Below are 25,430 nucleotides of genomic sequence, written 5' to 3' on the forward strand. Positions count from 1 at the left end.
AGCTCCAGAACGAAGCTACGGAGTGGCTATTAAACGTTATGGAGCGCCAAGCGGACACACTCTAGGCATTACTAGCACTGCAAACTGAGCAGCTCCTCGCTCACCCTCCCCTGCAGCCACTGTCACAAAACTCTTTCCCATGCACGCCCTCCCCCAGACACCGCCAACACACTCTTATCAACCTCCTGGCTCTAGTCTGTACCCGCTGCATTCCACTCCTGCCCCGCCACAGTCCAGCCCTCCGGACTCCCAGTACCCACTGCACTCAACACTCGTCCCTCTTGAGTTTAGCCCTACTGAAGTACAGTACCCGCTGCACTGTACTCCAAAGGAGAAGGTTGGATATGATACCTGGACATACCCAAATCTTTAACAATCCTGGGACCCTCCCTTCCCCCAGCCCTCACAGTGCTGATGTGTTTTTTTGTTTGTCTCTCTCCTCCGGTTGTTTTTTAATAAGATAATTGTTTTGGTGTGAAAGCAATCTTTATTCCATTAATTGAAAGCAAAGAGAGCCCCACAAAGGAACAGGCAGTTTCCTTACACTTTCATAGTGCATCGTCTGCACCAATCACAATCACCTCCTGGCATTACAAGAACTGCACTCCTGAGCATAGCAACAAATCTTAGTGGCTTTCAGCTTCAAATTGCTCCCTCAAGGCATCCCTGATCCTATGGACCCATGCTGCGCCCCTCTAATAGCCCTGGTCTCTGACTGTTCAAATTCAGCCTCCAGGCACTGAGCCTTAGTGGTCCAGCCCTGTGTCAAGCTTTCACCCTTCCCTTCACAAATACTATAGCGCGTACAGCACGCAGCTATAAGCATAGGAATATTGTCATCGGCCAGGTACAGCCTCCCATAGAGGCAGCGCCAGCGGGCCTTTAAATGGCCAAAAGCATACTTAACAGTCATTCTGCACTTGCTCAGCCTGTTGTTGAACCGCTCCTTGCTGCTGTCCAGGTGTCCCATGTATGGCTTCATAGGCCACAGCATTAAGGGGTAGGCGGGGTCTCCCAGGATCACAATGGGCATTTTGACTTCCCCTACGGTGATCTTCTGGTCTGGGGATAAAGTCCTTGCTTGCAGCTTCCTGAATAGGCCAGTGTTCCGAAAGGTGTATATGTCATGCGTTAACGTCCGTGAAACACCCACGGTGATCCACAAGCACCTGAAGAACCATAGAGAAATACCCCTTCCGATAAATGTACTCAGTGGCTAGTTGGTCTTGTGCCAGAATTGGAATATGCGTGCCATCTGTCGCCCCTCTGCAGTTAGGGAAGTCCATTTGTGCAAAGCCATCCACAATGTTATGCATGTTGCCCAGAGTCACAGTCTTGTGGAGCAGGATGTGGTTAATGGCCCTGCACACTTCTGTCAACCTGAGTCCAACTGTTGACTTTCCCACTCCGAACTGGTTAGTGACCAATTGGTAGCAGTCTGGAATAGCCCACTTACACAGTGCACTCGCCACGCGCTTCTCCAACAGCAGGGCAGCGCTTATTCTTGTATCCTTGCACCACAGGGCTGGTGTGAGTTCATCACACAGTCCCAAGAATGTGGCTTTCCTCAACCGAAAGTTCTGCAGCCACTGCTCATCATCTGAAACGTGCAGGATGATCCCACCACTCAGTGCTTGTTTCCTGAGCCCAAAAGCAGCATTCCACTGTGGTCAGCACCTCCGTGAATGCCACAAGCAATCTCGTGTCATGGTTACTACGCGTGGTGAGATCAATGTCAGTCTCCTCTCGCCTTTGTAGTTTAAGGAATAATTCCACTGCCGCTCATGACGTGTTGGTCAGAGCGAGCAGCATATTGGTCAACAGTGCGGGATCCATTCCTGCAGACCGAAGAGGCAGGGCACGCAGTACACAAACCTTTGAAAGATGGCGCCAAATGCAGGCGGAAGCACAGGGATTGCTGGGATGTGAAGCAATGCATCAGAGGGCATTGGGACAGGACCCAGGATGCCCCGCAACCCCCTCCGCCTTCCCACAACTCTTAGTAGCAGAAGAGATGCTCTGTGGGATAGCTGCCCAGAGTGCACCGCTCCGAATACCACTGCAAGTGCCACAAGTGTGAACACACTGTTACGCAAGCAGCTGACGGTGTGAACACACAACAGCAGTTTCTCATCAATGCTCTCTAAGCGGCGCTGAAACTGCCGGCACAGTAACTCTGCCAGCATAGACGTACCCTTAGTCCTGCAACACTGTCTCAGATTTTACCCAGGTTTTGCTCCATTGCTGTCAGCCCATATGATCTCTTAACTGAGGTTCTTAAATAGTTTCAAACGGTAATTAATTAAGTCTCACAGCACCTCTGTGACAAAAATAAATAATATCTCTGTTTTACAAATGAGGCAACTGAAGAGGAGAGATGAAATGTCTCGCCTGAAGCCAGACACAGGTCTCCTAACTCTGACTCCCAATCTTGTGCATTACTTATAAAACCACATAAAGAAAAGTAACAGTCCATCAGGTGTTACTACTCATCGTTTGCAATTATAACATATAGACACACACACAGCCATATACACTGTTAGAGTCACACATTCCCCTGATCTTGCAAAGACGTAGGGCTTGGCTACACTTGCAAGTTAGAGTGCATTATATCGGCCCCAGGCATCCTAACTTCTGAGGTGTCCACAGGGCCATCCCTAGCCATTTTGGTGCCCTACGCAGGCCCCCCTCACCCCTCACTCCACTTCCTGCCACCCGGTGAGTACAGGGCAGTCAGGCCCGACCCCACACTTATGGGGTGGCGGGAAGTGGAGTGACCCGGCCCCAGCCCACTCTGCTCTGCTCCCTGGGCTCCCAGCCTTGCGGCCCGGGGGGGAACAGCCCCGCAGCACGCACCGGCAGTGTGGCTGGGAGCCAGCGGAGCGGAGCAGGCTGTGGCCGGGTCGCTCTACTTATTGCCGCTGGTAAGTGCGGGCCCGACTCCTTGCAGTCCTCAGGGGAGTGGGGAGGGGGCTGGGGTGGAGCAGGGGCAGGGGCTTTGGGGAAGGGGTGGAGTGGGGGCGGGGCTGGGGCAGAGCAGGAGTGGGAAGAAGCCAGGCGGAGCAGAGGAGGAGGCCATGGGGAAGAGGCAGAGCAGGGCCTGGAGCAGCACGCAGCTGCTTAGGTCACCAGGAAATTTAGTGCCCCAAATCTGCTGGTGCCCTAAGCAGCTGCGTACGTTGCTTATGGGTAGGAACGGCCCTGGGTGTCCACACTGGCAAGGCACTTAGAGCGCCTGGACTCTGCAGCTGGAGCGCTCCCGGCAATCCACCTCCACGAGAAGCATAAAGCTTGCTGAGAGACGTGTTGCATTACTGCACGGGGATTGGCCTCCGGAAACATCTCATAATCCCCTGAAGTCAAGTGGCCACTCTTCTCATTGTTTTGAACTCTGGAAGGTTGGTTTTTTATGAGAGTATCCAGTTTTGAGAGCTCATTCTTAATCTTTCCCTGTTTGCTGTAGAGGATGTTGATCAGGTGGTTCCGCAGTTTCTTTGAGAGGGTGTGGCACAAGCTGTCAGCATAGTCTGTGTGGTATGTAGCTTGTAATGGCTGCAGGCAAGCGGATATCCCCTTTCAAAGCTCCATTTCTGACAGCCGGCATGTTTATCTTCTCCGGGACACAAAGCAAACCATTACTGTGGAATGCCACTGCTGCCCAGGCACGTGTGTGTGAGAAAGAGGTGGGGGGGTCTGCTGCCATCTGAACTTACAGGACAGCATGCTGACACACACTGCCCCCCAAAACACACTGTCTCTCCCCCGACATACACACAACACAAGTGTCACACTCCACTCCACCCCCTCCTCCATTTGAAAAGCACGCTGCAGCCACTGACACATTGGGATAGCTACCACAATGCACTGCTCTCGGTGGCGTTGCAAGAGCTACTAATGTGGCCACACCACTGGGCTTGCAGCTGATTGTGTAAACACACGGCAGCGTTTTCCCTGCTGCGGTCTCCAAAGGCCGGTTTAACTCCCAGCACTCTGCATCTGCAAGTGTAGCCAAGCCCTTAGGCATAGGCTCGACTTCACTTTGGAAAAGTCACACCTTAAACTAGGATGGATAGAAATCAGAAATAATCAGCTAATGACTTCATTAACCTTTTCTTCTCAAAAGATTTTTAAAATATTGCACTCAAAATTGACACTAAGGATTGGAAATTCTAATACAGCAGTAGGAGGTCCAGATTAGAGTTAAAATTAATTTCTGTTCTTTTAGTACACAAAAGTCAATTTCATTTCAAATCACACTTGTTTGCCCGTGTTTTAATCTTTTATAACATGTTCCCACATACAAAAAGTAATTGAGAGTATTAACTTCAAATTACTTGATATGGAAGTGTATATCCTCTCTGTAAAGTGTTTTGTACTTATATGAGATACTGTAAAATACAGACATTTTAAAAAGTACTAGATACTAAAAATAAGCTTTCTGAATTAGTCCATGCTGACCTGAAATTTTTCTGGAACTCCAAATTCAAGAATTTGTAAATGCTTTGTTCGTGGTACCTCCTCCCTTAGAACTGCGGATGTCAAGTCATTTAAAATGTGTTCAATCCAATTAGTTCCTGAAACATAAAATAACTGTTAGAAGGAGCCAAGCAGGAATTTCAGAACTGTAGCCTGTTAAATATCTAGCATAATTTTCTAAAGAGTCAGTATACTAGTCCTCCATATAACTTGTAGGTGTTCCATTATATAGCTTGTAACAGTTGTAGGTACACAATTTTCAGACAGAAGTGTGATTTTTACATTGAGTGTGTCTCTTTAATGCAACATTGGGGGCGAGAATGAAATCCTGTGCTTTGGCAATTACAAGTTAAGTTGTATATCCCCCGCACAACTGTACTTTATTTACATTGCCTATGTGTATATAATGGCAACCCTTGTAAGCACTTTAAGGCTGCTGCTTCTGCTATGTACAGCTTGTGAACACAGTGTAAGGATATGCCTACACTGCAATAAAAAACCCATGGCACCAATAGCCTGGGTCAACTGAATCTCACAGCCTGGGTCAACTGAGTCAGGCTCGTGGTACTAAAAATAGCAGTGTAGACATCTGGGTTCAGGGGAGCCTGGGCTTTGAAATCCCACAGTGGGGGAAGAAGGTGTCAGAGCCCAGGCTCCAGCCCAAGCACAAATGTCTACACTGCTATTTTTAGCTCCGTGTCCCAAGTCCTGTAAGCCTGAATCAATTGACCTGGGCTCTGAGACTTGGTGCAGTGGGTCTTTTATTGCCGTGCAGTGACTCAGATCTTGTTGCTACACAGAATCTCCTTCATGTAGGAGGAGGAGATCTTTGCTGCAAGACTGAAGAACAGAGAAGTGAAGATAAGGTTTCCCTGCAACATCCTCAAACTGCCACCTGCTCTTTCTCTATTGCCCCAGTCAGCTCAGTTACTACACATATGCTTCCTTTTGGGTTGGCAGGGAAGAGTAGAGCACGGGCTGTGCTCAGGAGTAACTATCTGTGGCAAAAAAAGAGTATTACTGGGAGAGGAATGCCTTTGTCCAACAATCAAACGATCCCTGCAAGGGTACTATCATGAGTCTGGGAGAGCCGAGTTCAAGTTCCTTCTTCTCATCAGGAAGAGGAGGAATTCATCTGGGAATCTTCCACATCCCAGGTGAGTATCCTAAACACTAGGCAAAAGGTTCATAGATTCCAAGGCCAGAAGGGATCATTGTGATCATCTAGTCTGATCTCCTGTATAACACAGGCCATAAACATCCCCCAAAGAATTCCTAGAACATATCTTTTAGAAAAACATAATCCGTCCCCTTCCCCCCCAAGTCATTTTGTGCAATTAGGCTGCCTCTGAGGACACCTAATGGATCAGGCCCTACAGATGAGATAGCTGGGACAGTGCCTATCTGCCTCTGGCTTGAGGATCATGAAGGGCTTAGGTGTGAGTAGGCATCTGGGTGCCTCCCAGAGGCATCAGTGTATTTGCCCAGAGGAAGAAACATAGGTGTCTGGGAGACTTTTACAGCAAAAATGGAGGTGGTGAGTAAATTTAGTTTGTCTATAGCATAGGCAGCAGCTGAACTGGGGATTTGTAAATTGGAATGGTGCCTAAAGCTAGGACTTTGGTACCTAAGTCTGGAGTTTGTGCATCTACATTCCTTTGTGGATCTGGGCCAAACAGACACCAGCCTAAATATTACCAAGTGTTCTGAAAAAATCATCAGTCTTGGGCTAAGAACAGCTTCGATAAGGGTATTGAATGGCATGTTGTCATAACCATACAGCTACGGGTAGCCTAGAATTCCTCCTTACCTGGAAGGGATTAAGAAGCTCAGATAGCCTGGTTGGCACCTGACCAAGAGGACCAATGCGGAAAGGAGATACTTTCAAATCTTGGGAGGGGGGAAGGTTTTCTTTGTGCTCTTTGTTTTGTGTGGTTGTTCTCTCTTGGGACTGAGAGGGGCCATCTTCTCCAACCCATCCCAATCCAAGCCTCCAATATTGCAACCCGTATAGGTAAACCAGGCAAGGCGGATTAGTTTATCTTTTGTTTTTCTTGTGAATTTTCCCTGTGCTAAGAGGGAGGTTTATTCCTGTTTTCTGTAACTTTAAGGTTTTGCCCAGAGGGGGATCCTCTGTGTTTTGAGTCTGAATACCCTGTAAAGTATTTTCCAAACTGATTTTACAGAGATGATTTTTACCTTTCTTTCTTTTTTTTTTTTTAAATAAAATCCTTCTTTTAAGAACCTGACAGATTTTTCCATTGTTCCAAGACCCAGGGGCTTGGGTCTTTGATCATTTTGTAACCAATTGGTTAGGATATTATTCTCAAGCCTCCCCAGGAAAGGGGGTGTAAGCGCTTGGGGGGATTGCTGGGGGAAGAGGAACTCCAAGTGGTCCTTTACCCTGGTTCTTTGTTAAATCACTTGGTGGTGGCAGCGTTACTGAAACCCAAGGTACAGTGGAGAATTTGTGCCTGGGGAGTTTTTAACCTAAGCTAGTAGAAATAAGCTTAGAGGGTCTTTCATGCGAGTCCCCACGTCTGTACCCTAGAGTTCAGAGTGGGGAGGGAACCCTGACACATGTATCCCCCAAAAGTGGTGCTATTGCACCCTTAACCTACTGGTGTGTGAGGGGGAGATTCTGCCAAGCAGGACAGCAAGTTGGAACATGAGGGTTAAATCCCATTATGGGTTTTGTTATCCCAGCTGGGAGTGTCTCCCACAGCCAGGGCAATCAGGAACCTAGTTAAGCTCAGACTCATAAAAAAGGAAAGGGTAGTGGCGGTGGGGCTCCAGTGGCTATTTAAAGGGCCCACGCTCGGAAGGGGCCCTGGCTGCTCTTCTCTGCTCCCCGCTCTCTCCTATGGGGGCAGAAGCTTGGTGCTGCCTTCTCCCGGGGCTCTGTCCTGCTGCTGCAGGGCAGGCTTCGCTGGCAGCCCAGCTCCCACCTCCCCCGCCTCTTTCCCCAGTGTGCTGCATTCACCCCCCCCCCCACTCTCTCTCCCTGCTGCTGATCAGCTGTTATCTGGCATGAGGAAGCAGAGAAGAGGTGGGGGCGGGGCCTTGGGGAAGGGCATGGAAGGGGGCATACCCCCTCCAGCCCCCTGCCGTGAGCCGCTCAGGGCTGGGAGCAACCCCAGCCCACACCCCCAGCTCTCTGCCCTGACTCCTGCACCCCCCTCATACCCTCATGACCCCAGCCCGCACCCCCCCACCACATGCCCTGACTCCTGCACCCCCCAACATCCCCACCCTGAGCACCAAACGGGAGCTCCTGCTCCCTCCCCCACCCCACATACCCACCTGCACCACTTGCACCGAATGGGAGCTGCCCCAGGTAAGCGCTCCACACCCCAACCTCCTGAGCCCCCTCCCTCATTCTAGCTCCTGGACAGACTCTGCACTCCAACCTCCAGCCTGCTCCCGCACCCTAACTCCCTCCAAAGGGTTTTTCCTCTGGCCAGGAGGGATTTTAAAGGTGTTTACCCTTCCCTTTATATTTATGACAGGGGCCCTCAAATATCTTTGGTGCCAGGCCCACAAAAAGTTAATCTGGCCCAGGCACTTTAAATAGCCTCCTTTAAATCATCCCCAAACCCCAGGGCTCTCAGTTGCCTCTGCAGCTGGGAGCTCAGGGGGTGATTTAAAGGGCCCGGGGCTCCCAGCTGCTGCCCTCACAGCCCTAGACCCAGGTCCTTTAAACCCTGATTTAAAGTGCCTGGGGATTTAAAGGCCCCACCGCCTCATCAGGACTCCAGAGTACGGGTAAGTCCTTTAAGTTACTTTCACACCTGCCTATATATAAACTGGAAATCTCTCAATTTATTTTACCTGGCTCGCCTATGAACTGTCTCTCTGCAATTGCTCAGCCTACGGCTCTGCCAGAAAAAACCTGCAGCTCCAAGAATAGCTTATTTAGTAAATGGAATTTTAACTTAAGTGTTTTCTCATTCCTGCCTACATACTGCAAGGCCAATAGTATAATTAATTTTTTTTATAGATACTCTGGTTAAATTTCCTATATAATTTGACTGGAGATCGCCTATTAGCCAATCAGATTCCTTTTCAGTTTGCTTAGAAAAATCTTCTTTTTCTCCTGCATCAAGTAAACTCCTTTCTTCCTTCAAAGCCTTCTTCAAAACATATCTCCTACAAAGTCTTTCCTTGTAGAATCCTATTCCCATCTTAAATTCATACCATCTCTTAAGGTGGAATTTTCAAAAGTGCTTAGCATCCACCTATCTTTACACCCATTGCTTCAACGGGAGCAGAATTAGGCTAGCGCTGATTGCTTCTGAAAATCCCATCCTTCATGACCTGTGTCTGAACTGTCTTGTCTGTGTCTGTTCTAAACTAGTGATGGGGTCCGTGCCTCTTTATACCGGTGTACAGCTCTAAGCCTGCCATTAGTTTGTTATTAACAAAGTTTCGGGGCAGTTCAGATTCTGTTCTGGCTCTGAATTCTGTGGACTGACCCCCATCTCTTCACCATATACATGAAGGTATAATGCTACATAGGCACAAAAAGGCAGAATTACAGCAACTATAGGAATCAAAAGCTTAAAATTTCCTGACACTTGTATATTTAAGCTCACCATAATCTTGCATGATTCTTTGTATTTAAGTTACTACAGCCAGCAGCATGTCTATCACTCCTAGAATAAACACACATCTGAAATTATGGAAGAGGAAAACACATGGCTCACTAGCACACTGACAGGTTTCAGAGTAACAGCCGTGTTAGTCTGAAAAGGAGTACTTGTGGCACCTTAGAAACTAACCAATTTATTTGAGCATAAGCTTTCGTGAGCTACAGCTCACTTCATCGGATGCATACTGTGGAAAGTGTAAAAGATCTTTTATACACACAAAGCATGAAAAAATACCTTCCCCCACCCCACTCTCCTGCTGGCAATAGCTTATCTAAAGTGACCACTCTCCTTACAATGTGTATGATAATCAAGGTGGGCCATTTCCAGCACAAATCCAGGGTTTAACAAGAATATCTGAGGGGGGGGGGTTAGGAAAAAACAAGGGGAAATAGGTTACCTTGCATAATGACTTAGCCACTCCCAGTCTCTATTCAAGCCTAAGTTGATTGTATCCAATTTGCAAATGAATTCCAATTCAACAGTTTCTCGCTGGAGTCTGGATTTGAAGTTTTTTTTGTTGAAGAATTGCAACTTTCATGTCTGTAATCGCGTGACCAGAGAGATTGAAGTGTTCTCCAACTGGTTTATCTAAGTTATAATTCTTGACATCTGATTTGTGTCCATTTATTCTTTTACGTAGAGACTGTCCAGTTTGACCAATGTACATGGCAGAGGGGCATTGCTGGCACATGATGGCATATATCACATTGGTGGATGTGCAGGTGGACGAGCCTCTGATAGTGTGGCTGATATTATTAGGCCCTGTGATGGTGTCCCCTGAATAGATATGTGGGCACAGTTGGCAACGGGCTTTGTTGCAAGGATAGGTTCCTGGGTTAGTGGTTCTGTTGTGTGGTATGTGGTTGCTGGTGAAGTATTTGCTTCAGGTTGGGGGGCTGTCTGTAGGCAAGGACTGGCCTGTCTCCCAGGATTTGTGAGAGTGTTGGGTCATCCTTCAGGATAGGTTGTAGATCCTTAATAATGCGTTGGAGGGGTTTTAGTTGGGGGCTGAAGGTGACGGCTAGTGGCGTTCTGTTATTTTCTTTGTTAGGCCTGTCCTGTAGTAGGTGACTTCTGGGAACTCTTCTGGCTCTATCCATCTGTTTCTTCACTTCCGCAGGTGAGTACTGTAGTTGTAAGAACGCTTGATAGAGATCTTGTAGGTGTTTGTCTCTGTCTGAGGGGTTGGAGCAAATGCCGTTTCCGGTATAGGGTGGTGTTTATGTGACCATCGTTTATTAGCACTTTACCCTCTGATCCCACTGAGAGTTACCAAAAGAAACTACAGCATTTGCTCAAGAAACTCCCTGAAAAAGCACAAGATCAAATCCGCACAGACACACCCCTGGAACTCCGACCTGGGATATTCTATCTACTACCCAAGATCCATAAACCTGGAAATCCTGGGCGCCCCATCATCTCAGGCACTGGCACCCTGACAGCAGGATTGTCTGGCTATGTAGACTCCCTCCTCAGGCCCTACACTACCAGCACTCCCAGCTACCTTCGAGACACCACTGACTTCCTGAGGAAACTACAATCCATCGGTGATCTTCCTGATAACACCATCCTGGCCACTATGGATGTAGAAGCCCTCTACACCAACATTCCACACAAAGATGGACTACAAGCCATCAAGAACACTATCCCCGATAATGTCACGGCTAACCTGGTGGCTGAACTTTGTGACTTACCCATAACTATTTTACATTTGGGGACAATCAGATCTGCGGCACTGCTATGGGTACCCGCATGGGCCCACAGTATGCCAACATTTTTATGGCTGACTTAGAACAACGCTTCCTCAGTTCTCGTCCCCTAACGCCCCTACTCTACTTGTGCTATATTGATGACATCTTCATCATCTGGACCCATGGAAAAGAAGCCCTTGAGGAATTCCACCATGATTTCAACAATTTCCGTCCCACCATCAACATCAGCCTCGTCCAGTCCACACAAGAGATCCACTTCCTGGACACTACAGTGCTAATAAACGATGGTCACATAAACACCATCCTATACCGGAAACCTACTGACCGCTATTCCTATCTACATGCCTCCAGCTTTCACCCTGACCACACCACACGATCCATCGTCTATAGCCAAGCTCTGCGATACAACCGCATTTGCTCCAACCCCTCAGACAGAGACAAACACCTACAAGATCTCTATCAAGCATTCTTACAACTACAGTACTCACCTGCGGAAGTGAAGAAACAGATTGATAGAGCCAGAAGAGTTCCCAGAAGTCACCTACTACAGGACAGGCCTAACAAAGAAAATAACAGAACGCCACTAGCCGTCACCTTCAGCCCCCAACTAAAACCCCTCCAACGCATTATTAAGGATCTACAACCTATCCTGAAGGATGACCCAACACTCTCACAAATCTTGGGAGACAGGCCAGTCCTTGCCTACAGACAGCCCCCCAACCTGAAGCAAATACTTCACCAGCAACCACATACCACACAACAGAACCACTAACCCAGGAACCTATCCTTGCAACAAAGCCCGTTGCCAACTGTGCCCACATATCTATTCAGGGGACACCATCACAGGGCCTAATAATATCAGCCACACTATCAGAGGCTCGTCCACCTGCACATCCACCAATGTGATATATGCCATCATGTGCCAGCAATGCCCCTCTGCCATGTACATTGGTCAAACTGGACAGTCTCTACGTAAAAGAATAAATGGACACAAATCAGATGTCAAGAATTATAACTTTCATAAATCATTTGGAGAACACTTCAATCTCTCTGGTCACGCGATTACAGACATGAAAGTTGCAATTCTTCAACAAAAAAAACTTCAAATCCAGACTCCAGCGAGAAACTATTGAATTGGAATTCATTTGCAAATTGGATACAATTAACTTAGGTTACCTTGCATTATGACTTAGCCACTCCCAGTCTCTATTCAAGCCTATTTCCCCTTGTTTTTTCCTAACCCCCCCCCCCCTCAGATATTCTTGTTAAACCCTGGATTTGTGCTGGAAATGGCCCACCTTGATTATCATACACATTGTAAGGAGAGTGGTCATCTTAGATAAGCTATTGCCAGCAGGAGAGTGGGGTGGGGGGAGGTATTTTTCATGCTTTGTGTGTATAAAAGATCTTCTACACTTTCCACAGTATGCATCCAATGAAGTGAGCTGTAGGTCACGAAAGCTAATACTCAAATAAATTGGTTAGTCACTCTAAGGTGCAACAAGTACTCCTTCACTAGCACACTGTTTCCCTGTGACAACAGAGGATTTACTACTGCATGTAGCATTTGAATTTCAGTGCTTTTCTGCATTCTTAGAAAATGATCACATATATTTGACATCTAAGCACTTTTCTTTCAATTTTGCACCAAAAAAATCCAGACTTACCGCATTTAGGATAAGTAGCGAGGAAGACATCATCTTTTCTAACTTTCATGGTGTCCAATGCTTGGAAGGTCTCAGCGCAACACAACACACTAGGGTATAGCAGCCCCTTGTACGTGATCAGCAACTCCTCAGGTTTTTTCCCTTCAGCTGCATCAAGAACTGCATCTATTTCCCTAGCAAAGCTGCTCATAGCCATGGTTGGAGTTTGCTTTGCCTTTTGCCAGACTCTGCCCTTAAACCGTGTCTCTAGTTTTCTTTGGGAGGAGAGGGAGGAGGAGGCTGATAAGGAACTCTTCCATATGAACTCACTGGCTTATCTGCTGCATCACCCTGTTTCTCTTGTCCAATAAGGGAAATCCAAACTGAAAGAAGTGTTGAATTACAAGCTCCTGGTGTGAACTCTTGGTCATGAACTGTAATGGATTTCAGCCAGTGTTGAGCATTACATTTAACTTGCGCTTTCCTTTGGCGTAAATTGTAATGGGAGAAACTCCTAGTGGGATAAGGGTGAGAAACAAATTGTGCTTGTTCAGCCCCTCAGCCTCCATGTGGAATGGAATACTCTTCCACCTAACCCACTGGCTGTTAAGTTTCCACCAAAGGTAAAGACAGATTTCAGAGTAGCAGCCGTGTTAGTCTGTATTCGCAAAAAGAACAGGAGGACTTGTGGCACCTTAGAGACTAACAAATTTATTTGAGCATAAGCTTTTGTGAGCTACAGCTTATGCTCAAATAAATTTGTTAGTCTCTAAGGTGCCACAAGTACTCCTGTTCTTTTTACCGAAGGTAAAGGTATCTGTTAAGCACCCTGGGGAGTTGCTGATGTAGAATCATGCTGCTGTTTGTGTGCGAACTAGAAGTTGTAAAACTGGATGAGTTGCCACAATAACAGGAAAGAGAGAGGACTAAAGGAAGATGGGTTAACTGCTTCTCAGGCTTACAGTGGTTTTAAAACAGAGACTGGGATCTCTTCAGAGTAAAGATTGTCTTTAACTTTTTCGTCTAAGCCTAATACTGATAGCCAAGTTAGGGTTTTAGGTAAAACCAAAAAGACGGCCTTCACTGTAAAGGCTGGATACCCCAGTATCTAATACACCTCTACCCCGATATAACTCTGTGCTTGGGAGCCAAAAAATCTTACCGCGTTATGGGTGAAACCGTGTTATATCGAACTTGCTTTGATCCACTGGAGCACGCAGCCCCACCCCACCAAGGCACTGCTTTACCGCGTTATATCCGAATTCGTGTTATATCGGGTCGCATTATATCAGGGTAGAGGTGTATTAACCTTCCACAAAAGAATCTGTCACTGTCCACAGCGGACTCAACAGAATCCAATCAAGCCCCTTCACCAGTATACTTCAGAGACACCACACTGCAGATACAGGTCAGAAATCAATTTTACTATGTCCAGTTGTGATATACCATGGCACAATCCAGACTAGTGGGGGTTGTCATCCCTGCCCTGCAATTTTGGGTGCCGTATGATGCCTTGCTGTAGCAGCTCCTACCTGGGCCACTCACAGTCTCCCAGCATGCAAGCCACACCTTGAGTGTCTGCATGTAACCGCAGCCTGCTACCTACACTGGGCTCTCACCAGTATCGGTTAGTGCTTAATTTTTGCCGGGGCTGAGTCCCGGCACCTCTGGACTTGGCAGTTCATAGCCCCATCGCCTCTGGACTTACCGCATCAGTTCTTTTGTGTGCACAAGAGATGCAAACAGCAGCGCAACCCTCCACATCACTCAGCTGCCAGAGGAATGTCTGTGGAGCATTGCACGGCTGCTTGCATGATGCTTGAGCCCCAGCACCTCTACCATTACAAATTAAGCAGTAGTTTTGGTTATATTGCAGGGGGATCCCAACACACCACCAGCCCTGTATCTTCCCCCAGAAATGTATGTCCCATACTGCCCAGCCCTTTCCTGGACCGTACAAATATATTAAATCCATTACACCTTTAATGGAATAACATGCCAACTCCTTACCTTAAATAGCTACCCAGACACTTCAACTTAAAGACACTGCGTAAGGGTCAACAGTAAAACAAGTTTATTAACTACAAAGAGATGTATTTTAAGTGAGTTCAAGTAATGAGGCATAAAAGTCAGAAATGGTTAGAAGAAAAATAAAAATTTAAAACACGTACTAATATCTACTTAAGACACTATTTTAGTTGCAAAGCAAACTTTCTCACCACATGCTTTAGCAGATTACTGACCAGACTATCAGGTCAAGACTCCTTCCCCTGAGTCCAACAGCTGTTTCCTTTTGTCGTCTCAGGTGCAGAGAATGAGATTCACAGGGGAAGCAAGAGAAGTGCCTGGGATTGTTTGTCTGTCGTTTTTATAGCAAGTAGTGGGGGTTTGCCCATTAGTAAGTGGAGAATAAATAAGGATGATAACAAAGGCAAAGATGAATTTAGAGTTGGTAACTTGACTGAGATTTTCCAGACTTTCTGCAGATCAGGGTTTTCTAAGCTGCAATATACTCGAGATCAGTGGTTCTCAACTGGGGTCCACAGACCCCCTGGGGGGTCCGTGAGCCCTTTCAGGGGGGCTGTGGAGCCCCGTGGCTGAAACCTGGTGCCCCAAGCCCCAGCACTTCCGCAAATAGAAGTAAATCTATGCCTATGCCCAAGGGTCCCCCCGCCGGCCCGGAACCCTGAGTTCCCCTCCTGCCCTCACTGGGCCCTGGTGTTTTTACACCATGCTGAGGGGGGCCTCAGCAAGAAAAAGGTTGAGAACCCCTGCTCTAATTACTGACTTTCAAACTTTATTTTTAGGTAACTAGAGTCTTGTAAATTAGTGGTCTATTTACAATTTTAACATAAACCAGGTTTGCATTTCTTCCCAGCTCTCTGCAACAGCAATCAGCTTTTCAGAATGACTGAAAAATTCCCTGCATGGCCCTCAGAACAAAGATCTGAAACTGGCTATCAATGCCCAGAGATCACAGCTATTAAAATAGAACAAGCACTTTTAAAATAAAACCTTACCAGTGTCACTCTCTGCTCCCCCATCCCACAGACAATCCCCACCTCTATATATACTATTGTAGGCTCTTGCCCACCACCTACCCTCCCCTTTCACTCTCTTCTACCTGAAGACCGCTTCTTTCTCCTTGTTCTGCAGATGGTCTGCCTCCCCCACCCAGCCCCCATCACTTCCTCTTTGGTGGGTTGCTCGCAGCTCATCCTTCCTCCCCCACTACTTCACCTACCGCTTCCCAACCAATCACCGGGGCTCTCACTCCACGAGCCTTTCTTTCCTCTTCCCAAGGGGTCTCCAGCTTCCTTCCTCCTCTGGATCTGTAGACAGTGTGAAAAAGCCAGAGCTAGGCAGAGAGATCTCCGGATTTACATGGATGTCTACATTCTAGTAGTTGTGCATTTTGTCCCAACAAAATTATGTGCTACAACACAAATATGTGATACAACACAGAAGGTTATGCAGCATATTTTAATCCAGTGAGGATACTAGAATTACATTGTGCACAGTGATACAAGAAGGTTTAATGTAGTTAAATACAGCATGCACACAGCACAAAACATACTCAAATATTTGATATCTTCACAGCCCCAGCACATACAGAAACCAAGCCATAAGGAAAAAGCTACAATCAATGAAGTAAAGATCTCAAATCAAATTAAATATTCCACCAGCAGAGGGCAGATCAGTAATCATGATTGTGGATCTAGGGTTCTAGGCCCATCATTAGAAAAACTAAGCTGCATGGTGATGACACGAATATTGCTACCGGCCTACACTCCTGCTGGACTGACTTTGGGATTGGAGGACCAACCTTTATTTCAATGAACCCCATCGCTTTTGGCTTGTGATGCTTGAGGGGGGAAGAATGTGGATTTCATTATATCCTCTCTTTTTGTCTCGGATGTGTTATTCAACATTAGTAAGGATGGCAGACCTGTTTTATTTGCATTATTTTTTTTTGGTACCTGGAATAACATTTCTCTTCTATTTCTCCCCAGGACCAAGAAATGATAGTGGTTTGGGTTCAGTAAGCCAATGTCCCTCCAGGTTTGTCAAGAGACTCATTCAAAAGACTAAATATAGTCAAATAGAATAGTCTCCACAATGCAAGCCTGGAACTCATGTCCTTACCTGTTTAAATCTACAGCATGTTCATTATCACCACCCTCAACAATAGCCATGAAATTATTCGCAAAAAGAAAAGGAGTACTTGTGGCACCTTAGAGACTAATAAATTGGTTAATCTCTAAGGTGCCACAAGTACTCCTTTTCTTTTTGCGAATACAGACTAACACGGCTGTTACTCTGAAACATGAAATTATTATCATCCTCCAGCATGAGTTCCTCATTCAATTAGGGTATGTCTACACGGCAAAGAAAAACCCACAGCTGGCTGACTTGGACTTACAGGGCTCAGAACACAGACCCCGGCTTTTCAAAGTGCCGAGGGGTGTTCGACCCCCCAGCTCTGCCCCAGGCCCTGCCCACACTCCACCCCTTCCCCAAGGCCCCACCCAGACCCCGCCTCTTCCTGTCCCCACTCCACCCCTGCCCCACCTCTTCCCACCCAGCCCTACCTCCTCCCCCAAGCATACTGCATCCTTGCTCGTCTCCCCGTCTTCCAATCTCTTGCACGCCACAAAAGAGCTGATTGCGGTGGGCGGGAGGTGCAGGGTGGGAGTGGGAAGCGCTGATCCACAGGGCTTGCCGGCAGGCGGGAGGCGCTGGGGGTTTGGGGAGGAGCTGATCCAGGGGCTGCCGGTGGGTGCTTAGCACCCACCATTTTTTCTCAGTGAGTGCTCCAGCCCCGGAGCACCCACAGAGTTGGCGCCGATGGCTCAGGCTGCGGGGAGGCTGTTTCTACTCTGTTGTGTAGACTTCCGGGGTTCGTTCTGGAGCCCAAGCTCTGGGACCTCGCTGGTCCAATAGCCCTGGTTCCAGCCTGAGCCCAGATATCTACACAGAGAAGTGAAACAGCCCTAGCCCGGCAAGCCCGAGTCACCTGGCACGGGCCAGCTGCAGGTGTGAAGTTGCTGTGTAGACATACTCTTAGATATTCCAAAGGCAGGCCACACTGAGGAACATGCAAGCAGCAAGAACTCTTAAGCACACCTTCTCAGTCTTCATCTGCAGCTTGCCACCAGAGTAGTGCAAATTATGGGAAATGCATCATTAAGGCGCAGAATTTTCCTCTCATAAGAACGGCCACACTGGGTCAGACCAAAGGTCCATCAACCCCAGTATCCTGTCTTCTGACAGTGGCCAATGGCAGGTGCCCCAAAGGGAATGAACAGACAGGTTATCATCAAGTGATCTATGCCCTGTCACCCAATCCCAGCTTCTGGCAAACAGAGGTTAGGGACACCATTCCTGCCCATCCTGGCTAATAGATCCATCAGTGGCTATCTTCCATGAATCTATCTAGCTCCCTTTTGAACCCCATTATAGTACTGGCCTTCACAACACCCTCTGGCAAGGCATTCCAGAGGTTGACAGTACCTTGCATGAAAAAATACTTTGTGTTTGTTTTAAACCTGCTACCTATTAATTTCATTTGTTGGCCCCTTTTTCTTGTATTATGAGGAGTAAATAACACTTCCTTAGTTACTTTCTCTATACCACTCATGATTTTATAGCCCTCTCTCATATCCCCCCTTAGTCGCCTCTTTTCCAAGCTGAAAAGTCCCAGTTTTATTAATCTTGCCTCATATGGAAGCCGTTCTATATCCCAATCATTTTTGTTGCCCTTTTTTGAACTTTTCCAATTCCAATATATCTTCTTTGAGATGAGGCAACCACATCTACACACAGTATTCAAGGTGTGGGCTTACCATAGATTTATATAGAGGCAATATGATACTTTCTGTCTTATTATCTATCCCTTTCTGGATGATTCCCAACATTCTGTTTGCTTTTTTGATTGCCGCTGCACGAGTGGATGATTTCAGAGAACTATCCACAAGTACTCCAAGATCTTTCTTGCCTGGTAACAGCTAATTTAGACCCCATCATTATATATGTATAGTTAACATGTTTTCCAATGTGCATTACTTTGCATTTATCAACATTAAATTTCATCTGCCATTTTGTTGCCCACTCACCGGGTTTTGTGAGATGAGGAGGGGCCCATTTCATAATCCCAAGGTCTGCCGCGCCGGCCACATGGTGGCGCCACTGTGCTCCGGACGGGGTATGGAGCAAGGTGGTCGTGGCTGTGCTCAGTGAGGGGGCAGAGGAAATGTGGCATACGGTGGGGTTGGCATTACTGTGCACAAGGGATGTGCCTGGAGAGGATGGGCTCGGGCGGGGCTGTCAGACTCCTGGCTGTGCAGAGGGCAGGGGCTACGGGGGGAGGCCGTAGCTGTGCTCACGGCAGGAGATGTACAGGGGCTACCACGGCTGTGCCCCGGGCAGAGGGCGTGGGGGGGAGTGGGGCTGCCGCGGCTGTGCCCAGGGGAAGCGGAGGGGCTGTCATGGCCGTGCCCGGGGCAGAAGGTGTGTGGGAGGCGGCCACAGCTGCGCCCAGGGCAGGGGATGTGCGTGGCGGGGGCTGCCAGGACTATGCCCAGGACACACGGTGGAGGCGGCCAGGGTCACGCTCGTTCCCTAACGTCGGACTCGCAGCCTTATCACCGCTCCACCCTTTAGCCGGGCGGCGCCAGCGCGTGTGAACGGAGAAGAGCTTCGTGGCAGGAAACCCGCCCCCTCCACCGCGGGTCGGAACCACAACCCAACAGGGCCCGCTGCGCGCGCAACCACGTAAGCCGACAGCGCACACGCCGCCCGCGAGCACGAGGTCTCGCGCTGTTTTGGTCTCTCTCCCCGCCTCGCCCCCGTTCTCTCGGCCGCCCTGCTGGGAATCCCCTGAGAGACCCGCAGCTCTCGCGAGATGTAGAGGAGCGCGCGGCCGGCCGAGCGCAGCAGCGGCGGCGGCGCGGGCGCGAGGCTGCGATGGGGCTGCAGGGGGTCAAGGCCGTGTTCTTCGACTTGGACAACACGCTCGTCGACACGGCCGCCGCGGGCCGGCGGGCCATACAGGAGGTACCGGCCCGGGCTGGCTCGGCGCGCAAGGGTGACACCACCAACTCCGGGAGGGGCTGCTCCGCCCCCGCCGCCTGTCCCCCACACCTGGACACGGCAGCCCCTCTTCCCTCCGCCCCCAATCCCCCAGGCACGGCAGCCCTTCTTCCCCCCTCCTCCCTTGGGCACTGCAGCCCCTCTCCCCGCCGCCATCCTCCAAACACGGAAGCCCCTCTCCCCTCCCCTCCTCCCCGCCGCCATCCCCCGGGCACGGCAGCCCCTCTCCCCTCCCCTCCCCCCCGCCTGCCGCCATCCCCCGGGCACGGCAGCCCCTCTCCTCTCCCCTCACCCCCCCCCGCCGCCATCCCCCGGGCACGGCAGCCCCTCTCCTCTCCTCTCCCCTCCTCCCCGCCGCCATCCCCCGGGCACGGCAGCCCCTCTCCTCTCCCCTCACCCCCCCCCCCCGCCGCCATCCCCCGGGCACGGCAGCCCCTCTCCCCTCCCCTCCCCCCCCCCCCGCCGCCATCCCCCGGGCACGGCAGCCCCTCTCCCCTCCCCTCCCCCCCGCCTGCCGCCATCCCCCGGGCACGGCAGCCCCTCTCCCCTCCCCCCCCGCCGCCATCCCCCGGGCACGGCAGCCCCTCTCCTCTCCCCTCCCCTCGGCCCCCCCCCGCCATCCCCCGGGCACGGCAGCCCCGCCCCTCTCCCCTCCCCCCCCGCCGCCATCCCCCGGGCACGGCAGCCCCCAAAATTCTACCCTGGGGACAGCGTCATGTGCTGCCCCATAACCAGTCCCCCCCCCGCCCTGTAAAATTATTAATCCCTTCGTCCTGGGCTCGCTGTAAGGCACTGGCGTTTGCCTTACGGGGGGGGGACACAATCAGCGGTACGTGGCCGAGGGATACCTGACATTACCCGCTCTGGGCGGGTTATGGCTACGTGGCTGTGCAGAGGATTAAGGGGAAATAACAAGTTCGCTTGCAAGCCGAGTGGGCTACCTGGGTCAGAGCACACGGATGGGGGCTGTGTGCCCACTAGGTGGCCCAGGAACGAAGGGGTGGGGAGTAGGCCGAGTGGCGGCTCAGTACTACTGAGCTGACTTGGGAGGTGACTGTAGATCTGCCAGAGCAACGTGGAAGAGGCAGGTGTGTGGAAGAGGGAGGTTCCTGTATGAAGCATTATGCTGCTTGGGGCTATTTCTGGCGAGGGGCAGCTTACACACCATTCCTTGCTTAGGGTTTTCAGTAGTGCCCATCCCTATAATATCTGAGGCCTTACTTTAGTCATCCTAAATAAAGGTTGCATAATGGGGCTTTGTGTGTTACTATTTGTGATTTTGTCGCAGAAATTACAAGGCTCTGAAGTTGCCATCACTTATTGATAGAGTAGTAACCAGTTTCTTCAGAGATTTATAACAGCTTAGACCATGGGTCTGAAAATCACACTATCACACATTCAGCATTAGATTGTGCTAGACCCCGTGGGAGTATGAAGGATTAACCCTCCCACCCCCACCCCAGGTTTCCCTAATGTGGTCATATTATGTGTATGCTACACTCAGGGGTGAAGTAATTTACTCTCTCTTGCTCCCTCCCACCTATCCTCTGGTGTTGGAGGAAAGCCAAAGCACAGTACCTTCTGAGGGCTCCTCCTGATGCAGTGGAGCTATGCTTATGGGTTTGTTTTTTTTTTAATTCTGTGATACATCACTTCAAATTATGGGCCAGATTCTGCCATCCTTACTAATGTTGAATAATACATTATTCAAGGAGAAACCCAGTTTATTTCAGTGGGATTGCTGTGGAAGAAAGTAATACTTCATGTAAGCCAGGGTGGTAGAATCTGGCCCTTAGTGTGTAATGCTTTATTGTAACCTTCCTTTCCCTTTACATTTGTTAAAGGTAATAAATGTCTTGCAATCAAAACATCAGTGTGATGAAGGAGAAGCTCACATGATTTGTGATAAAGTCCAAGAAAAACTCCTCAAAGAGTGTCATGATCCAGCTAAGGTGTGCATTACTGATTTAAGGATCTCACATTGGGAAGAAGCAATACAAGAAACAAAGGGTGGTGAGGCTAATCGAAATCTGGCAGCAGAATGTTATTTCCTGTGGAAAACTACACGCCTCCAGCATCTAACCCTAACAGAGGATACAAGAAGCATGCTTACTGAACTTCGAAAAATGGTCCGCTTGCTTTTATTAACTAATGGAGACAAACAGACTCAGAGGGAGAAGATTGAAGCGTGTGCCTGTCAACCATACTTTGATGCCATTGTTGTGGGAGGAGAACAGAAAGAAGAGAAACCAGCACCATCTATATTTCTTTATTGTTGTGATCTACTAGGAGTACAGCCTTGGGACTGTGTGATGGTTGGTGACTCACTAGACACAGATATTCAAGGAGGCCTGAATGCAGGTTTGAAAGCAACTGTCTGGATAAATAAAACAATGACAATGCCAGTAAACACTTCCCCAGTACCTCATTATATAATTTCTTCTGTTCTTGATCTTCCATCGCTCTTACAGAATATGGACCACAAAATGAATGCTAACTTAGAAACCAATAAGATGGTTAGTATTAATGACGTACATGACCGTGCCAATGTAGAATCGAAGAAATTCTAAGTCCTTAGCCTGCTAATGTTTTTGTTGAAAGTTTGGCCCTAAAATCTTACACATGTAAACATGTTTACTCACACATCCACTGTTTGAGTAAGAGTATATTTATGAGTGGAGTTCAGTAGAAGAAAAGTATTAAATTGAATCTTGTTATTGATTGAAATTTTTGGAAAAGAAATGAAGCATAAGTGCAATTATCTTAAATTTATGCTCTACTTCTGGAAATTACTGAGAGACTTTTTAGTATAGGTCAGAGACAACCATGCTTATCAGTCTTTTGCTTTTGCAATGAAAAAGGAAAAACGCCATGGTTTTGATTTTCATTTTGGTTTGCTGGCTTACATATTTAGCAGGAATTTCAGTCATAAAAGATTGTGGTGTATAAAACAGTAGAAGGTGGAAGAGAGAATATGGTAGAATTCTAGGTTCTTCACAGTCTAATCTATAGATTTCTCAGTAAGGATTAAAATGAATTTCCCCATTTGAAAAAGTGATTGGATCTAGTACATAAAGCAGCCCTTTCTAAAATTTTTGACTTTGCTTTTTGAGCAAACTTATTGACTTTGTAATTTTGGAAGCTAGTGACTATTTTCACAAATTTCGCAGAGACTGTTCTTAGATAAGACCCAAATCCCTGTCAGAAAAATACATATATGTACACTTCAAAGCTTGCATATGTATAGGGGACCATTCATCAGCAGGGCTTTGTGGATAGAGTTTTGTTTTAATCACATACATGTGTCTGCACTAAAACAGTATTTGTAATGCAGATTATGATTTACGTTGCACTGTATTGTGAGTTAACTGATTTTTTTGGACATTTGCAATGTTCTTTGCTCAGTTTTGTCTAATATTCTTAAAGCTTATGCAATTGTTCTGTTTGGTTTTATTAGTGAATTTTGATCAAACTTTGGTCTTGTTGGCTCAGGAAGGTGCAGGGGTCTACCCACTTGGAGCCAGTTACAGGATTGGAGCCTTTCTGACTACTAATTCCATTGCTGTAAAACCTTTCCAAATTCTAGCTTCTACATGTACTTCATCGTACTCACTTTGAAAAATTGTGTACTACTAAAAAAATAAGTGGTTTGCATGACTTTTCCAGGAACTTGAATTCCAGTATAGGATGTAATACTGGATAATCAGCTTCACACTGTACACTATTGACACTGGATTTAGAAGATTACCCTGTTTATGCCGTATTATAACACTACTCTTCCTCCACAAATTTATTTAATTTTGCTGTACTTAATTTCTCTCCTTATGAAACACCTCTTTTTTAAAGAATAACTTCTCACACTTCAAAAATATGAACTTTTGGGAGTATCACATTTTAATTTTCATATTTTTAGAAATTAGGATTAATACATTTATTGGAAGCATTGCACATTAACACCCATGCCTGTGTTTACACTAGGTCAAATATTTGTCATTATGTGATGGATCACAAATGTCATGTTTTAAAAAATGATCATCACAATTGATAGTTATACTTTGGATATGTTTGCGAGTTAGGATAAAAACATTTCAGACTTGGAGAGTCACAGAACACCATAAAGCAAGGAAACCTACCCGAAGGTGTAGAAGGACATGTCTACATGAGAACACTGCATCAGTCGAACCTAAGGTTTAAATTTAAACCTATTTTAAACTTGTGCAGTGCCCTGCATAGACTTTTTTTGGTTTAACTTAAATTGATTGGTAACAGAGGAAAGCTAAATCAAAATGTCATCCCTAAACTGAAATAAGTGTCTGTGAAGGATTTTGCACTTTAAATTAATTTGTAAAAGAAAAGTTAAACCAGTTCAACTTCTTCATTTAGACAGTGCTAAGGAAGGACCTCAAGGAGCAAACTGCCAGAGCCATACAGAACAATCAGTTAAGGAAAAGCCTGCACCACCTAAGTCTTTAACATAGTTATGAGCAAAAATTAAGAAGGAAGGCGAGGCCTAAAATGGGGCTTATATGAACAATAAAATGTATCCAAAAGGTTAAATGGTGTCACCGAGTACTCAAAGTTTAGGCTGTTGGCTTGGTTCTGTAAATGAAGACTGTTTAATAATAATAAAAAAAACTGTTTACCACAGCCTCCCAAGATTTGTTACACTAAAAATCTATTGTTTGTATAGCACCCAGGAGAAGGAAAGCCCAGTCTGATAAGGGCCTCTGAGTGCTAGTGTAATAAAAAAGAATCCATAATTATGGGATGAGGCTCTGGACTGCAGATGTCCATGGAGCCATAAGGCCAGATCCTCAACTGCTGTAAATTTGTTTTAGCTCCATTGACTTCAACTGAACTACAACTATTTATACAAGTTGAGGATCTGTTTAATACTTTTTCTTGCCAATAATGCATCATTCTGCCTCGGGCTGCTGCGCCTGCTGGCATATTTATTGTCTCACTCTGCTTTAGAGAGGAACATTGTTATTTCTGCTTTGCACATGGTCAGTGTCAAATTATCAAAAGAAGAAAGCACAGTAACTGCATACTCAGCTACATAGGGGCCACACAAATATTTTTCCTTCATTGCTGAGTACTGTACCAGGATACATGTAGCTACCGGTCTGCACTTTAGCTACTATTAATTATTACTATGCTGCTATAAAACGAGAAAAATGTAGAACATATTTTTTTTTTCCTATCTAAGGTACTTTCAGAGTATCAGTCATCATATCTAGCTTATCTGCATGTCAAACTGGCAGGCTGGTTTTCTTGAGATTGATTTTTTCCAAAATGCCAATTGAAAGAAAGAAAACAGCTGGATCATTTTTATGAGAAAAGCAACAAAACAGGACAGTGTAACAGTCTGTATTCAGTGGATTTCTGGTTTTGCCAAGTCTTTATTAATATAACCAGGCAATTAAAAAACAATAAAAAGGTTCCTTTAAGATATACTGTCAAAATATAGTAAAATTCCACCTGCACTTTTACTAAAAATGTTTACTTTGGGAGATAGTTTCTTACGGGAGGCATATTCTGAAATAGTTTGAACTGTGAAATTTTGATTTTTGTGAAATGCTAATCTGGAACATTTGGTTAACATTGATAAATGACATGCTTTGGGTTTTGAATTGTTAATTTAAAATAAATGATGTACTTGTCAAATAAAATCTCCTGTTTTTAAAGCATATTTTCCTTGGCTCTTTGTAGATAGAAATGGTACCAATAAAGTATTTTTTGTTTTGTGTTTTTTTAAACAGGGCCTGTTTTTCAAAAATAGCAAAGTTAGGCTCCTAAATCAATGGGTCTGATTTTTCACAAGTGCTGAATAGGTGTGTTTTCTATTGACT

At 47.0% G+C, this 25,430-nt stretch overlaps 2 protein-coding genes across 4 annotated transcripts in view; one reads left to right on the forward strand and one right to left on the reverse strand.

Annotated features, from left to right (window-relative positions):
* Nucleotides 1–19,213, reverse strand: part of LOC311518933 (sulfotransferase 6B1-like) — a 37,771-nt gene extending 18,558 nt beyond the window's left edge. Inside the window, exons 1-2 of one of the 3 annotated variants that reach the window (XM_084624987.1) lie at nt 18,603–19,213; nt 4,459–4,574 (exon numbers count right to left, since the gene is read on the reverse strand). In XM_084624987.1, coding sequence (XP_084481113.1) covers nt 4,459–4,574; nt 18,603–18,636 — 150 coding nt within the window. In that variant the 5' untranslated portion in view covers nt 18,637–19,213. Of the gene's footprint in view, nt 1–4,458; nt 4,575–12,507; nt 12,811–15,610; nt 15,711–18,602 lie in introns of those variants that run through there. The other 2 variants (XM_084624986.1, XM_084624988.1) reach the window with 2 other exon arrangements.
* A 161-nt stretch (nt 19,214–19,374) lies between these two features.
* NANP (N-acetylneuraminic acid phosphatase) lies at nt 19,375–25,227 on the forward strand. The gene is made up of 2 exons (XM_084623355.1): nt 19,375–19,542; nt 21,423–25,227. The coding sequence occupies exons 1-2, from the start codon at nt 19,453–19,455 to the stop codon at nt 22,146–22,148; spliced, it is 816 nt and encodes a 271-aa protein (XP_084479481.1). The 5' UTR covers nt 19,375–19,452; the 3' UTR covers nt 22,149–25,227.
* Nucleotides 25,228–25,430: the final 203 nt, after the last annotated feature.

Source organism: Lepidochelys olivacea (assembly GCF_965140295.1).
Source record: "Lepidochelys olivacea isolate rLepOli2 genome assembly, chromosome: 3".
Classification (NCBI taxonomy): Eukaryota; Metazoa; Chordata; order Testudines; family Cheloniidae; genus Lepidochelys; species Lepidochelys olivacea.

What these genes read in the sequence shown, in the direction of transcription:
- NANP (XM_084623355.1), top strand. Translation starts at nt 19,453, where the DNA reads ATGGGGCTGCAGGGGGTCAAGGCCGTGTTCTTCGACTTGGACAACACG. An exon ending in GCCGGCGGGCCATACAGGAG is followed by an intron (nt 19,543 to 21,422) that starts GTACCGGCCCGG and finishes CATTTGTTAAAG; the next exon opens with GTAATAAATGTCTTGCAATC.